Raw genomic sequence first — 14514 nt, 5'->3', positions numbered from 1 at the left:
CGGGAAAAAGTGGGGCCCTCCGCAACGTCCCCGTCGGCGCCGGTCGCCGCAAAACCAAACCCACCGGACGAGTCGTCTCCGGAGATCTTGTGGGTGTCGCCGGCGTGCTGGGTGCGAGTGGGGTACACCAGGTCGAGCTAGACGGTCTGTTGGTGGAGGAGTGGCATGCCACGGCGGCGGTGCACGGCGGTTTCCGGCATGATATTCCGGTGAAGCGGTTTCGTTGTTTCTCCGGCGACCAGTCTTACTGATTTTTTTTTTTGGGATTGGCTCCTTGAGACCCGGTGAAGAACATGGTAGCTATTGGGTACATACAGGCTGGAAGATGATTAATTAGTTTAATTAATTAATTAATTACTACTTATAATGTCTGTTTTACTGCACAAATATTAATCAGGCTTTTAATGTTTCGTTTGGAAATTCGTCTTACTTTTGTAAACCGAAGCTTACATATGTTTAGAATGTGTGAAATTGTTGGCTCTTAAAATATAATCTTCGATGATATTTTAATTTAATATATATATATATATATATATATATCATTGATAGAGCTCATTGAAAACGTTTATGAAATCGAAAAATAATTTGAAGACGATTATGGCGTAGTTTTCAAAGTTGGAATTGCATATATATATATATATATATAATCATTTGTTGGTGAACATATATATATATATGTATATATATAAAGCATCATGTATATATGGAAGGATAAGGTAGAATCTTCGGATACGGCATAGGTGCAATAATTTTATAAATCTGATTTAAAAAGTCTTGTAAGTAGAAAATAAAAGGGTTTTAAAAAGAGTTTTTTGTTAAAGGATTTTTTTTTGTTAAAGGGTTTTAAAAAGAGTTATGCCATTTATTTTTTTTCTTCCCGCATGAATTTATTCGGAGGCGATTTATCGATTGGATTCGATTCTACGTGGAAAAAAAATGGAATATTTTATGAAAGGTGACGTAATTTTTTCATGTTCATATAATTTCATGATTCTCTTGATTGAGGGGATGAAGAATTTCTCACAGTCCGTTTTAATTTCTCTAATTGTGTGTCAAATATTTTGACAAGCCCTAATGATGCATTGAATCTCTCGTTAAACACGTTTTCTTAACCACGACAAATCAAACTCTAATTTCGATTCACATGTATGAAATTTGAAAAATATAATAAATTGGATGATATGGTAAATTAAATCCAATACAAATTAATTGGATTACATAAATTATTTTTTTTCAAAACTAAATTAATTAAGGAAAAATATAGTTGTTAATTAATATTTATATTCATGGTCAACCCTTAATTTAGTTGTTTTTGAGTCATTTAAAAAGTTTAGTATTTTTTTGATAATCGCATATGTATTTTTTAGATAATTTAAAAAGTTTAGTGTTTTTTTAAACTCATTTAAAAGGTTTAATATTTATTTGATAAAAACAAATGATAGATGTTTTTTTTGGTCAAAATTGTAAAGTTTAGTGTTTTTTGTTTTATTTTCCCTTTTGATAATCATGATATTAAGTGTTTTTTTACCGGCTTTAAAACTTTAATATTTATTATAATAATTCATACCAACCAATTTTTTTTTTTAAAAAAAACAAGATTGGATCTCAACAAATAAGGAAAGAACCAAATCTCCTCTTAACTCAGTTTCCAATCATCACTTAGATAGAGACATTCACATGGGTTTTTTAATCATTTGGAAGATGTAATTGGATCAAGAGTCGGGTGAACTTTCAGATTATAAAAAAAAAATTAAAAAAATGTGAAGGGTAAACAACCATCCTCTTTCAAAAATAAAAACCCTCGGGGTCCAAGAAGACGATGATCAAATTACCATAAAACATGTATACGGTCCTCGCAAATTCTTTCATTACAAGGCACATTTATATCTTCCCAACCAAAAAATTAAAGAAAAAAATAGTTACATATATATATATATCCATAACCTTAATGAACCATATAATAAAAAAAAATATAAGCTTAGAAGATGACGTCAGGGACAATTCCAAGCTCCTTAAAGGCCTCGGGGCAGTCTCCGAGAGGGGTCTTCCTCATAAACCCTAACGGGTTAACAGATCTCGTCTCGTTGGATACGATCCCGTCGTTAGCCGTCAAGCTTATTCTCGCGGCGTTCCTCGTGAACTCCTCGTTGTTGATTTCGCTGCATTCTGCGTCGGGCGATTCCCCGAGAACTATCTCGCACACTTCTTCCTCGTGGTCGCCCATTACTTCCATCTCGTAGTTCCCTGACTTGTCGGTCACTGCCTCCTTCGTCAATGTCACGGTCTGGTTCACTCGGTTCTTGCACTCGAGCTTCACCTTAGCACCTGCGGCCGTATACACACGTATATATACGTTTTCACGAGTGTTTTCATCGTACTATATAGCCGTTCAAATGATATCGTATGTGTATTTTGTATCTCTATCATGAAAAACACGTTCATAACCTTAAGTTACATCTAAAATATAAATCCAAATAATCATCCCGGACTATTCATACATATTTGCATCTATATTCTAACCCTATGTTCTAACCATGTGGACTACCGCATAAACATTCGAAATGGCATATAACAACTAAGATAACTACAAGAGAGATAGCAAGATCAATATCAAGATTAAAAAAATCATAAATTTTTAAAAATTTCCATATAAATACACAAACATTAAAATTTTAATCAAAGGAGATAAATTTTGCAAATATTGTGATAAACTCATATCCGCTCTGAAATATTTGCAAAGTTTTTTTTTTTGGACAACCGGGTATCTAAACCAAGACCCAAACTAATCTCGGATTCGGAAGTCAATCATGTGATTTGGATTATACGCTCCCTACCCAAACTTAAGGTTTGAATTCGGGATAGGATAAATGCTTTGCACCCTGTTCCACCGGTTGAACTACCAAGTTTGGATCATATTTGCAAAGTTTATGTATTTTTTATAGAAGTTTCAAAAATTAGTATTTTATATGAAAATTTTAGAAAGTTCAGAATTCTCGATAAATACAATACCTTCGAGGAATTTGCTGAGACGGGTGATGAACTGGACCCGGCAGGTGTCGCAGTAGACGGAGCCCTTGATGTGGAAACGGTCGAAGTCGTCGGCATCGGCGGATGCGAAGCTGACGAGAGCGGCCAAGCAAAGGGCCGCCGAGGCAACGAAGAAAATGAATTTAGCCATAATAATTATTTTGTCAAATTTTATTAACTAGGTCTTCTTCTCTCTCTTTTTTTTATTTATTTATTTGTTATGGATTTTGATTTTGATGCTTATAGAGAGGAGACACTGAGGTAGATGCAGCGACGTATCTCCTTTTATAAGGAGTTTAAGGAAAAGACAAAAAAAAAAAAACAGCCAATGGGTTCGTTGCTATTTTTGGAAAGTGTGTGTTTTGGTCTCTTTGTTATTTTTGGTGTTTTATTTGACCCGATCTTTCTTCGCAACCGTTCCTATGTTTCATCACACATTTACTTCAAATTTATATAAAGAAATTGGATGGCATCTCTCTCTTCCATCGATTTTTTTTCCTTTGACAAAAAAAAAAAAAATTCCCATTTTCGTTATAAGAAATAATTGGTTGTTTTCGGATTTCCGCTTTTTTAAATATTTTGACATTATAAAAATTATAATTATTTAATTTTTTTTTTGGATTCTAATTAAAATTCGATTTTGATTTTTTGTTGAGAATAAAACTAACCTTTAAACAAATATTTTTATTATGACTTTTAGTTATTTTTAATTTTGATCCAATTATGTTATATATTCCATCAGTTTAATTCTAAAAAGTAATATTCCAAGATCAAATTCAGTTATACTAATGATTAAGCTATTTTTTTTTTTTTGTGAATTTACATATTAATCAGCATTTTGTATAAAATAGGAGAGTTAAAATAAGCCCAAAAGCAAAAAGGAAAACAAGAGAGAGAGAGAGAGAGAGAGAGAGAGCCTGAATACGGCGTTGGTGGACATTTCGTGTTTTCCAAGAAACAGACAATCTGTATATAGCACACACTTTCTCTGTCATATAATCCAAAGTACAGAAACACCGTAATGATAATGTACAATGAATTCAAAGGCTCCTCTCTCTCTCTCTCTCTCTCTCTCTCTCTCTCTCTCTCTCTCTTCCGGCTCAGTAACTGTTAATGAAGTCCATGGATGTCTGAATTCGATGATGACACATGTTTCCGGCAGAACACTACAAGCTGGCGGCGATGAAGGAGGAAGTCTCCTGCTGTTTTATGCTGTCTGCAACATGGGCCACAACTCCAGCGCCTGCGTTGTGAAGCCACTCGCTTTTCACCTTGAAAAAAGATGAACAGAAACAGAAGCAGGAGTTTCTCAGTATCAAGATCTTGCATCTATATACAGAACTTCGGGAAATTGCGAAAATCGGGTTTGGAAAGGGAGAGAGTTTTTACATGGATGTTGTTATGCGCAAAGTAAGGCCAGAAGGCGGAATGGAAGCTGACATCAACTTTCTTCCATCCTAGAGTCTGCAATCCACGGATCATCTCCTCTGCCACCCAAATTCCGGATATTTTCAGCTTCTTACTCGAAAGAAATCGTTCAAATCACAAACTTGGTCGAAAATCTCGGGAAAGACGTGAACTTTTAAATCCCTAATCGCCAAACGAAACCCGAAATCATCCCTAGTTCCCGAATTTGGTCATAGGGACATGAGGTGGGTAATATGGCAGAATCTCAACATTTCATCATGTTTTGACAAGAGAACCTGAAATTTCAAATTTCATGTTTGCCCTGCCTGTTATTATTATTATTATTTTTGACAAAGTTCATGATTTTATATATTCGGGATTTTCTAAAAAAGATTTAAGGCTCTCGTTAAGTAGAGTGGCTCTCACCTTCCACGATCTCGTGATACTCGAGGGTGTTCTCGGGGCTTGGCGAGCTTTGTGCCGCCTCCTTAGCTTTGGCAGCTTCGGGAGGGAAATGAGCGCCGCCCGACGAAACGGGCTGGCAGTATTCTACATCCACAACATGCTTGTATCCATCCAATGACCGACGTGGAGGCTGCAAACAAAAATAAACGGATACACGACCCGAAAGGGTAAATCACTGTTACCACGATCTCGGTCCTTTTTAACATTTGGACGGCTAAAAGTTTCGTTCTTCAGCTATTTTGCCAGAAGATTCAGTAAACCCGAAAGATAAAATCGAACAAAAGAAAATGGGGAAGTGAAGGATTTTACTTTGAAAAGTTCATTCTCTCTTCTTATGGAGGATGTTCGCCAGCCAACCATGTCTAGTTCGTCGTCAAAGGGAAGCAGAATTAACGGGAAACGTAAAGAGATCAGTTGGAAAACGTAAAATCGCAACAGAAAATGAAGAGGATACGATCGTAAGATACGTTTGCATAAACGATACGACATCTAAACGAGCCAAGAGCGTATCTGCGGGAAAAAGTAAAGACATTACATTAGAATATTTCAGAAGAACTCGTTCTATATATACGCACCGCAATGATTTCGGATTTGATGGAAAAACCGTAACTCACACGAATTTCAGATCTTCGCCATCAGATGCCATTCTCAAGAGAAGAGGTGGTTTATCGGGTTTACCATCGGTGAGAAACAACTGGCTGCCAGTTCTACCGACAAAGACAGGAGCTATAGGTGCAGCTAGTTTTTCCAGAATAGGAACTCCAAAGAGGAATGGCAGCTGAAAAAAAAAAACCGTTTTTCACGGGCAAAAAAAAATCCGGTTTCGTTATACATACGATATCGAATCGAGAGCAACAAACTCTAAGTACAGTTCACGAGACATATGCAGAAGCTTTTTTGATCCGAATCATGACAAGAGAGGAGGGAGAGGACCTGTTTTCTGCCTCTAACACCCAGATGAGGTGTGGCCAAAGTGATGAAATTGATCGGTTCTAGCCCGGCAATCCTACCTCGGAGAGGTTGTGAATTTCCGGAATCGGATGAACAATCATCGCCAGGTTGCGGAATCGCGGGAGAATGAAGGACAGCAACTGCGTATCTGGCAAATAGACCGCCGAGGGAGTGAGCCAAAAAAGAAACCTTTTTTAAGCCCTTGCTCTTCTGTACCACTTGCATAACCTGTCGGAAGAAAAAGAACGAAGAAAAGATATCAGTCGATGTCTTTACGGATCAGAAAAACCCGGGCTCGGACCCGAGATGGAAAAGGGCATTGTGGGCATACAAAACTTCACCTCTTCGGCTAGTCGTTTCCCGGCTCCATCAATCCCGCCAAATGTTTTAGTGAAGGTATTGGAAGAACTTGCTGTGAATGTCGTGAGGAAAACGAGTAATTTTTTCAAGAAAACCAAGATTGCATCCGATTCTCGAATGAAAATGGAAGAACTTGCTATGATCCAACTATTTTTGTCATGGATAACTCAACCTACTTCACACTGAACCAAGAACGACAAAATCGAAACCTTATAAGCATACCGTAAATCAAGAACTTTCTTCCGAGGCGTCTTTTCAACTCCGCTTCCACATAGATCCAGTCGCTGGGGCTGCATTTGGAATAAATTCGGACAAGGGTCGATGAAAATGATCCAAACAATGGCAGGGAAGAGGGCGAACTCGGACAAAAGAATCATCGTACCTCGCCAAGATACCGTGTACAAGAACAAGAAGATGCTCGGGCTCGTTTTTCTCGTCCGTGTCGCCCTTCGACACCGAATAACTCCGTTCGGCGGTGGTGGCGCTCATTGCTTGTGCCCTAAGCCCTCGATACTTCCGGCTTCTGCTCGATCCTACTCACAACCGAAACCAAAGGAAACAACACTGAACGAGAAAATCTCAACCCAATTCTTTGATCAAAATCGTGATGTGCAATTCACAGTCTTGCAAAATCTTGGAGGTTCTTCCCAGTTTCCATGGCGAGAAGACAGAGAGAGATGACGAAATTTTGCCCACTGCAATTAAACTGAGTGTTGTTTTTCAACCAAATCGCATCAAAATTGCATCTTCAGCACGAAAGAATCAGCTTCAATCCCTCAAAGTACCAAATTAGTTAAAGAGGCAAATGAGCAGAGGATGCCAAACCCTAAATCTACAAAATAGGACTCGAAATGCGGAAGGGACATTCGAAATACATATGAATCGGGCGAAATTACCGAAAGCGAAATTCAAATTCTGCGAAGAGCAGCAAGAACACGAGGACGACGAAGGAGAGGAGTAAGACGCCGCCGCCGAAGAGGAACCGATGGGAAACCGCCGTGCTCCGCCGCCGCAGAGATTAGCAACACCGCCGGATTCCGACAAGAATCTACAAGGAGGCCGAATCCAAGAAGCCGTAGACATATTCGACGTCGTGTGTGTACATGTATATATACACACACACAGGTGTATACAGGATACAATCAAAGCAGGAGTTGGAGAGAGAATCCTGACTCCCAATTTGTCTTCAGAGTGACGTAAGTGTCTGAATCCGACATGCCTCTACGTTATCCTCTTCACAGAAACCCATGCTCTGTTTGGTGGAATTTTCTTCGTTTCAGCCCAAAAAACTTATCATCGACTGCCAATTTTCCGGGAAAATGAAAAAGGGGACGAGAAAACGAACAGAAAAAAAAAATTCCGAAGCAGGGTCGGCCAAAGCCCTAGAGATTTGATTTCCCGATTTATAGAAAATCATTGAAAACGTATTTTTTTTTTAATTTTAAGATTCAAAATTTCACGAATTAAACTGTGACATTAAATACAAAAAGTGATAAATTACCGATCAAACTTAACATTAAATACAAAAAACATGTGTTTTATAACCCCAATAAACAATAAATAATAAATACACCTCAATATAGAAAGCGATAGAAATCAATATTTTTTTATTCCAATATAAAATATCTCGTTATTCTTAAATTATATTTGTTCAATTTTTATATTAAAATTTTTATTTAATTTATGATCGACATTACTTTTAATAAAAATATTTGTTTTAAATACCTTCTATTTTACAAAATTCAAGTTTTCTTTATATTTAATATAAAGTTGAATTCAAAATCCGATAAATTCATAAATAGTTTCAAAGAAGACGAACGAAATTTTTTAAAACAGATAGAAAATGATTTAATGATTACAAATAAGTTTAGTTGGCCTATTTATAAAAGAACCAAAATATTAATAAAAAAACATAAATATAAATGTGTTTGACTAAAATGAATGCTAATCTAACTAAAATATATTGTCAAAAATAAAATCATAAATGTGGTGAACTTTGACTTGATAGGAAATGAGAAAACAAAAACAAAAAATTGGAAGGATCAAATCCCTAATAAATTATAAATACACCTGAATATAGAAAATAAGAGAAGTCAATGTTTTTTTATTCCAATATAAAATATCTACTTATATCTAAATTATATTTGTTCAATTTTTTACCAAAATTTTTATTTAGCTTACGGTCAACATTACTTTTAACTAAAATATTTTTTAAATAATTATTGTTCTTCAAATTTTAAATTATCTCTATATTTAATTTAAATTTGATTCAAAGATAAATATTTTATTTTGAAAATATATGTCATTACATTTTAAATCAACATCTATTCACATTATCAGATTTTATAAACAATTTAATGTTCAAACCACATTATGAAACAATTACAATTGCAAAGTGAGAAATTCGTAGATCATTCTTCGTTTCCTACGCATCTCATTGAAAGGAGAAAAATTAAAAAATAAAATAAAAATAAAAATATTAACCTACAAACAAATCATCATATCATTATATGATATATGGTTTGAATTATTAAAGTTCAGAGATAGATAAACAAAAAAATTAGACTATTTAATCACGTATTTTGTTTACAAAATTTATTCAAAAATATAAAAAAGGCTTGAATTAAAGATTTAAAAATAATTTCAGTGTTTCAAATTTTAGTATTTATTCTAATATATTTTATAAATTTAAATATTTTATATAAAAATTCCTTTTATTTAAAATATCATATTTTTTATGTGGCTACCAATATTTAAAAAATGTATTATATATATTGCGGCAAAATTGTGCAATCTGTCGTGTTTTGGTACATTTGCGTAAACAATAAAATTATAACAACTTTACCAAAAAATTTTTTTTATAACAAATGCATTTTAACTATGAATGGCATGATAAATGTGACGCAGGGTAAAGCTACTGTCACCTGCTTCTCGATGGATCACCAACCAATCAAATCCTTCTTAGGTCAAAGTCAACAAAAGGCAAGTTGGCTTGCATTTGCTTTTATCCTAATCATATGATAAATATGTGTATATAATATTAAAAGTATACAATTCTCCGTACTGTATTCCTATCTTTCTATGTTTGAATTTCAACCATTATATAAAATAAATTGGAAAAACCTTATACTTGTACTAAATCAACTGAAAAAAATGATAAGATAATAATAATAATAATAATAATAATAAATAGTATTATTATTTTAGTTTACAGAAAATATTAAAAAAACTAAGTTTAATCGGTTTAAGATTATAAAAATTTAGTAGATAATTTAATTCAAAGATAGAAAAGTATACGGTAATTTACAGGGAAATGACCTATATATATATATGTATAATATAAGAAAATAGTTACATGAAAATTATAGTACTGTTTGAATAATCTATCTATGATATATTTCCTTTTTTTTTTTAATTCTGTTTTCCATTAAAAAAATATACATAGAAAAATGTATTCAAGCTTGAAATGAATTATTGAATAGTTCCAGAGATAGAATTAGTCTATAATATAATTTTTTTCTCTCTTTATTTTTCCGATAATTGTTTAGGTTCAAAGCAAATATATTCGATTTTTTTGGGCCGAAATTCTAGTGAACTTCAATATACTTTAAAAAAATTTATAATATACATATATATATATATATATATATAATTAGAATACTCGTGGCCAGATTAAGAAGTTATATACGTTTAATAAAATAATGAAGAGATGAGAGAAAATAAAATTAATACTAGTTAATTTGAGTAGTGAATAAGTAAAATTTTATACTTGGTGGTTAAACCAAGTGCTTGAGCTGAAAAATATATCACTATAGTTAAGGAAACAACGTAAAAATTAAATAATTTGAATAAAAAATAAAATAAGTTAATTAATACAAGATTGAGTTTAGATAGATAACTACCAGAATCCGCAAGAGTTTATCTAAATCCCAAAATTTATCAATAAAACTCTCCTTTTTTATTTATTTGTTTTATGAAAACGCTCAAGTTTTCTCATCTCCTCAAAGCTACAACAGAACCGGACCCCGCCGTCACTCATCGTTTATATTCTCTGATTTTTCTCGGAGAATTTCGGTTTCCCGGCAAAGATTCTCGCTTTCAGTAAGTTTCTGAAGATCTCGATCTCTATATTTTGATGGGGTTTTGCTCGAATATGGAAATCCTATGTGGTTTTAGAGCATGAAACTTCATTGCTTTGGATTTAGTTAGGGTTTCGAAAGTATTTTTTTTTTTTTATAATCTGGAATTTTATCGGGTGTTTGACCTAACTACATTTTATAGAGGACCGGAAAAACCCATGTGAATACTCTCCCAAGTGAGGACTCAAAACCGGGGTAGAAAAGAGTTTTACTTCTTCTTTATCGGTTAAACCACCCAATCTAGGGTTTCGAAAGTTTGTGTATGTCTAGAAAGTTATCTTGAGGCGAAGGAAAAAGCTTTTTTTTCCAAGGGATTTCTTGGCCATGCCATGGAAATTCACTGCTGCTGTGGTTTATCCCATTAGGGTTTAAGGAATTAGATTGCTAGTAAGACATCATCAATGCAAACTAAAACGAACAAACCCTAGCTCTGAAACCCTAGTTTTGACCAGGATTGACTCTTCACTCTGAATCGTTAATGCTAATATGAAAACGCCCTAATCTCCCTGTCTTTTTTATGTGTTCGAGCTTTCTTTTCGACGCTGAATCCAAAACTTTTCAGTTGAAAGAATGGAAAGCGGAGAAGGCGGCGGCTGGTTTGATGCGTTGTTAGAGGAAATCGGATTAGCGATCGAGATGGCCGACGATGCCATTCAAAAGGTATCGACTCGGAGAATATACATATTCAGCCCTATATATATGTATGTATATATATCCAGTTTTGTCTTCAGATCCTTGTCTACATTCAGGGATCGGTTCTTCGAGAAAGTGTCTGATAAACTTATTTTCCGAAAACCCAAACTTGGTAGTTCAACTTCAACCGGTGAAAGGGGGGCCGTCTGTCTCGTCCCGAGTTTGAACTTCAAGTTTGGGGAGAGAGCGTATATTCCAAATCAATTGGTTGCCTCCCGACCCCGGAAATAGTTTGGGACTTGGCCCGGATACCCGGTCACAAAAAAAACCTTATTTTTCGAGATATAATCCGAATAATTTTTCTTTTCTTTAATTTTCTTTTTTTGGGCAGAAATTTAAAGCGCTTGTCGACAATGTGAGAGAGATCTGGTGGGATCTTGTTACGGAGATGTTCAAGACACCGAATCTTGAAAGACCAGAGACCGAAGAAACATCGAGTGAGTGTTAATCGGACACTGTCTTTGTACCTCTTCTGTATACTCTCATTACCAAACATATATACAGATGAAACAAAACGGTAGAAACTGTTTCTCTAATTCCCTTTTGAAATATCGAAATCTTATAACTCGAGATTGAATTTCAAATGGGTCTGCAGGGAATTTCCCGTTTTTTCGAGTACCGCTCTCTTTGTTCCTTGAGGAACAAGTCACAGTTTTTTAAGTGGTTGCAGGAGTTTCAGACAGTAAGTTTCAAGTGGAGATGGAAAATCTGGAACATGAAGCTTCTGAATCTGATGTTGATGATGACAATGCTGAAATGAAATATATCAGCGATTGGTTTCGTCACCACAAACCAGAAGATTGCGTAAGTGCATTTCTTTTTCCTAATCGTTAATTATTTTCCATTTCGTCTAGAGTTTTATCCGAATTTTGGAATCTAAAAAACCAAAATAAAATTTAGTTAAAATTTTATATGTTTGCTTTTCCTAAAAACCCGATTCATTTCATTGAAAAAATCACGCAAAAATCATAAACTCATTTTTTTTATAGATTTTCACCTGATATAAAAACTAGGGGTGGACATTTTGGTTCGGTTCCTCGAAACCAAACTGTACCAAACTGAATTTTTGGTTTTTTTTTTCGAATCGTACCATTTAAAATTCTCAAACGATATATTTTTATTGAATCGAATTTCTAATAACCGAACCAAACTTGATTCTCAAAAAACTGAATTTTTTTTAAAAAAATCTAAATTTTGTTAACAAAATCCGAAACCGAACCATACCAAAACAAGAACCGGAACGAACCGAATATTATACGATACTAATTTGGAACAAATTTTAGGGTACCGAATAGACCTTTCCCAAACCGAACCGCTAAAATTGCGAACTAAATCCAGAAAGTTCAACCCTAATAAGAACGGGTAAAAACTATGAAAACTAAAAACTAAAGTAAAAAACCCATGAGACTATTAGTCATAACCATAATCAAACAATTGATTACGAATTCTCAAAAGCTTTGAGAAGCTGAAAACTGGACTGTTGTGATGAATCAGACGACGGAACAGAAGATGTAACATACAGTTCAGTCTAGGGCTTCCATATATTTTGTCTCAATCTTTTGTTTTTTTTTATAAAATTTTTGCAGAAACTCTTTCTGGTGATTGTGGCATCGGATCTGAGGGCAAAAGGGCGTCTGGATCTTGCAGCCGAAGTCGAGAAACTGCTCGTCCGCCATTTTCACATCGACGAATCACCAGAAGCTTTCGACAACTATGGAAGTTGCCACAGCAATTCTGTGGAGGACAATGAACAAACTGAACGTGAACAGGCTCGCCGCCTCAGTGGCAATCACTCGGAAGAATCTGTGAAGAGAGACGAAGAAGAAGAAGGAATCAAGGAGATGAAGAAGCGATTGATCTCCGTATTTCTCGGCGAAGATACCAAGTTATTTTCGGATGAAGACATGGGCATGTTAGAACTGGACGATTCCTCGGATTCCGACACGTTCGGGTCAGAACAGGAAGAACCATCGGATTACGGCACGTGCATGTCGGAACAGGAATCGACGCATGAGGATACGGATAGCGATTTCTTCATCGACTGCGACAATGAAGAAGAAGAAGAAGAAGAAGCAGCAGCTGTGGCTGGGGAAGAAGAAGATACAGAATCTGAATGGGTGCTAGTTTAGGATGTTTCTTGCTGAAGTTTCTTTTTTGTTTTTCTTTAATTTAATTTCGAACAGATTTTAGGGTTTGATTTATTTTTGGGAAAGGAACTAGTTTTTTGCATGTAGTACAAATTTTTTATACATATATATATATATATATATATATAAATATATTTATTTATATGAGTTGTTTATATATGTTAGGGGAATAGCTAAAACACTCTATACTAGAAAAGTTAACTAAAAAATCCTATATTTTTTTATTTATCAAATAAACTCTAAACTATTTTTATTTGACTCATAAATGATTAGCCAATATACTTCTATTCGCTAATATACCATTAACCGAGTTACCAAATCATCTCTACATCAAATTAATATGTCACATCATTCATAATAAAATATTTAAAATTTTAATTAAAAATAAAAAATAAATAAAATAATAGAATAATAATAATAAATAATAATTAAAAAATATGTACAAATCTTTATACATATATAAACATATATATATATATATATATATATAAATCTGTAGGTATTAGTAATTTTGTAAATATAAATAGAAATACATTTTGTAATTTTCAGATATCCGATATCTTATCAAATTTCACGGATATGAAAACAAAACCACTTAAACCGTAATTTAGGGCACCGTTAAGGTTACGGTCCAAACAAAATTCATTTCATACGAGAAAATCACGCAGTCCATCAAAATCATTTATTTAGACCGATGTGATTTTCATAACTGTAATTGTTAATATAAGTTTACAACCCGAGATCATACAGATCTCATCGCTCAGTCCAAATAAATTATAATACGAATGGCGTCAGCGATCGGGAGACTACAGAGCGAGCTTCCACGGGGGTGGCACTCGCAGTCTATTGCAGTCGCTCAATCCGGACGTCACCTGTGTAGAAAAATAAAATGCGGAAATAAAATAAGACAAATAGAAAAGAACGGAATTACTTTTATTGCTATATCTCTTCTTCTTCTTGTTCCATTACAATGAAAATAACTCACATATTTATAGGAAAATTAACAAATGAAATAAAAGGAAATATAGATATAACGGAAATAAATATGATTCACAATATTTAACATAATATTGTGTTCCTCCAAAATCTAGATTTTCCTCCAATCACATATTCATTTTCCTACTTTAACAACCTGGTACCACCTGGTGTGGTTCCGTGTTGCTATCCCCTATGTCTCTTGTCTTATGGCAGGTGGTTCAGTGTCGGCTTTCAACTCGCGACCGGTTGACTTCGTGGGGAATGAACGTCCCAACAACATGCAGCCTTTGTTGTACGGATGACGAGTCTCATGAGCACTTGTTTTTCAAGTGTAATTACAGCAGGAA

The 14514-nt window shown here is 34.5% G+C and overlaps 4 protein-coding genes across 5 annotated transcripts in view; 2 read left to right on the top strand and 2 right to left on the bottom strand.

Moving 5' to 3' along the window:
• The window catches only part of LOC104820594 (dof zinc finger protein DOF1.5-like), a 1131-nt gene extending 639 nt beyond the window's left edge, over nt 1–492 (top strand). The window contains exon 2 of the mRNA XM_010551099.1: nt 11–492. Within this exon, the coding sequence (XP_010549401.1) occupies nt 11–251 (241 nt within the window). The 3' untranslated portion in view covers nt 252–492. The remainder of the gene's footprint in view (nt 1–10) is intronic.
• A 1300-nt stretch (nt 493–1792) lies between these two features.
• LOC104820592 (pollen-specific protein-like At4g18596) lies at nt 1793–3255 on the bottom strand. Its single transcript, XM_010551098.2, has 2 exons — nt 3010–3255; nt 1793–2325 (listed from the first exon to the last, which is right to left on the bottom strand). Exons 1-2 carry the CDS (start codon nt 3176–3178, stop codon nt 1979–1981), a joined length of 516 nt encoding a protein of 171 aa, XP_010549400.1. The 5' UTR covers nt 3179–3255; the 3' UTR covers nt 1793–1978.
• Nucleotides 3256–3934: 679 nt separating this feature from the next.
• On the bottom strand, nt 3935–7605 carry LOC104820591 (putative lipase YOR059C). 2 transcript variants are annotated; one of them, XM_010551096.2, is made up of 11 exons: nt 7107–7603; nt 6593–6743; nt 6433–6500; nt 6192–6262; nt 5833–6078; nt 5514–5677; nt 5354–5409; nt 5209–5261; nt 4861–5029; nt 4417–4514; nt 3935–4298 (listed from the first exon to the last, which is right to left on the bottom strand). In XM_010551096.2, exons 1-11 carry the CDS (start codon nt 7291–7293, stop codon nt 4194–4196), a joined length of 1368 nt encoding a protein of 455 aa, XP_010549398.1. In that variant the 5' UTR covers nt 7294–7603; the 3' UTR covers nt 3935–4193. The 2 variants fall into 2 exon arrangements, with proteins under 2 accessions (XP_010549398.1, XP_010549399.1); XM_010551097.2 differs by lacking the exons at nt 3935–4298; nt 4417–4514 and adding an exon at nt 4532–4730 and having other exon boundaries at nt 7107–7605.
• Nucleotides 7606–10222: 2617 nt separating this feature from the next.
• Nucleotides 10223–13171, top strand: LOC104820695. Its single transcript, XM_010551255.2, has 5 exons — nt 10223–10311; nt 10912–11009; nt 11374–11479; nt 11713–11846; nt 12629–13171. Exons 2-5 carry the CDS (start codon nt 10920–10922, stop codon nt 13169–13171), a joined length of 873 nt encoding a protein of 290 aa, XP_010549557.1. The 5' UTR covers nt 10223–10311; nt 10912–10919.
• Nucleotides 13172–14514: the final 1343 nt, after the last annotated feature.

This window comes from Tarenaya hassleriana, unplaced genomic scaffold (genome assembly GCF_000463585.1).
Source record: "Tarenaya hassleriana unplaced genomic scaffold, ASM46358v1 Cleome31, whole genome shotgun sequence".
Taxonomy (NCBI): Eukaryota; Viridiplantae; Streptophyta; class Magnoliopsida; order Brassicales; family Cleomaceae; genus Tarenaya; species Tarenaya hassleriana.
The sequence above is the reverse complement of the archived record's forward strand: the minus strand, read 5'-3'. Positions and strand labels throughout refer to the sequence as shown.

Coding starts and splice junctions, on each gene's coding strand:
- LOC104820592 (XM_010551098.2), bottom strand. CDS start 3,178: ATGGCTAAATTCATTTTCTTCGTTGCCTCGGCGGCCCTTTGCTTGGCC. Junction 2,326..3,009: donor TCTCAGCAAATTCCTCGAAG/GTATTGTATTTA, acceptor ATACGGCCGCAG/GTGCTAAGGTGAAGCTCGAG.
- LOC104820591 (XM_010551096.2), bottom strand. CDS start 7,293: ATGTCTACGGCTTCTTGGATTCGGCCTCCTTGTAGATTCTTGTCGGAA. Junction 6,744..7,106: donor GAATTTGAATTTCGCTTTCG/GTAATTTCGCCC, acceptor GGTTGTGAGTAG/GATCGAGCAGAAGCCGGAAG. Junction 5,030..5,208: donor GAGAGAATGAACTTTTCAAA/GTAAAATCCTTC, acceptor TTTTGTTTGCAG/CCTCCACGTCGGTCATTGGA.
- LOC104820695 (XM_010551255.2), top strand. CDS start 10,920: ATGGAAAGCGGAGAAGGCGGCGGCTGGTTTGATGCGTTGTTAGAGGAA. Junction 11,010..11,373: donor CCGACGATGCCATTCAAAAG/GTATCGACTCGG, acceptor TTTTTTGGGCAG/AAATTTAAAGCGCTTGTCGA. Junction 11,480..11,712: donor AGAGACCGAAGAAACATCGA/GTGAGTGTTAAT, acceptor AAGTGGTTGCAG/GAGTTTCAGACAGTAAGTTT.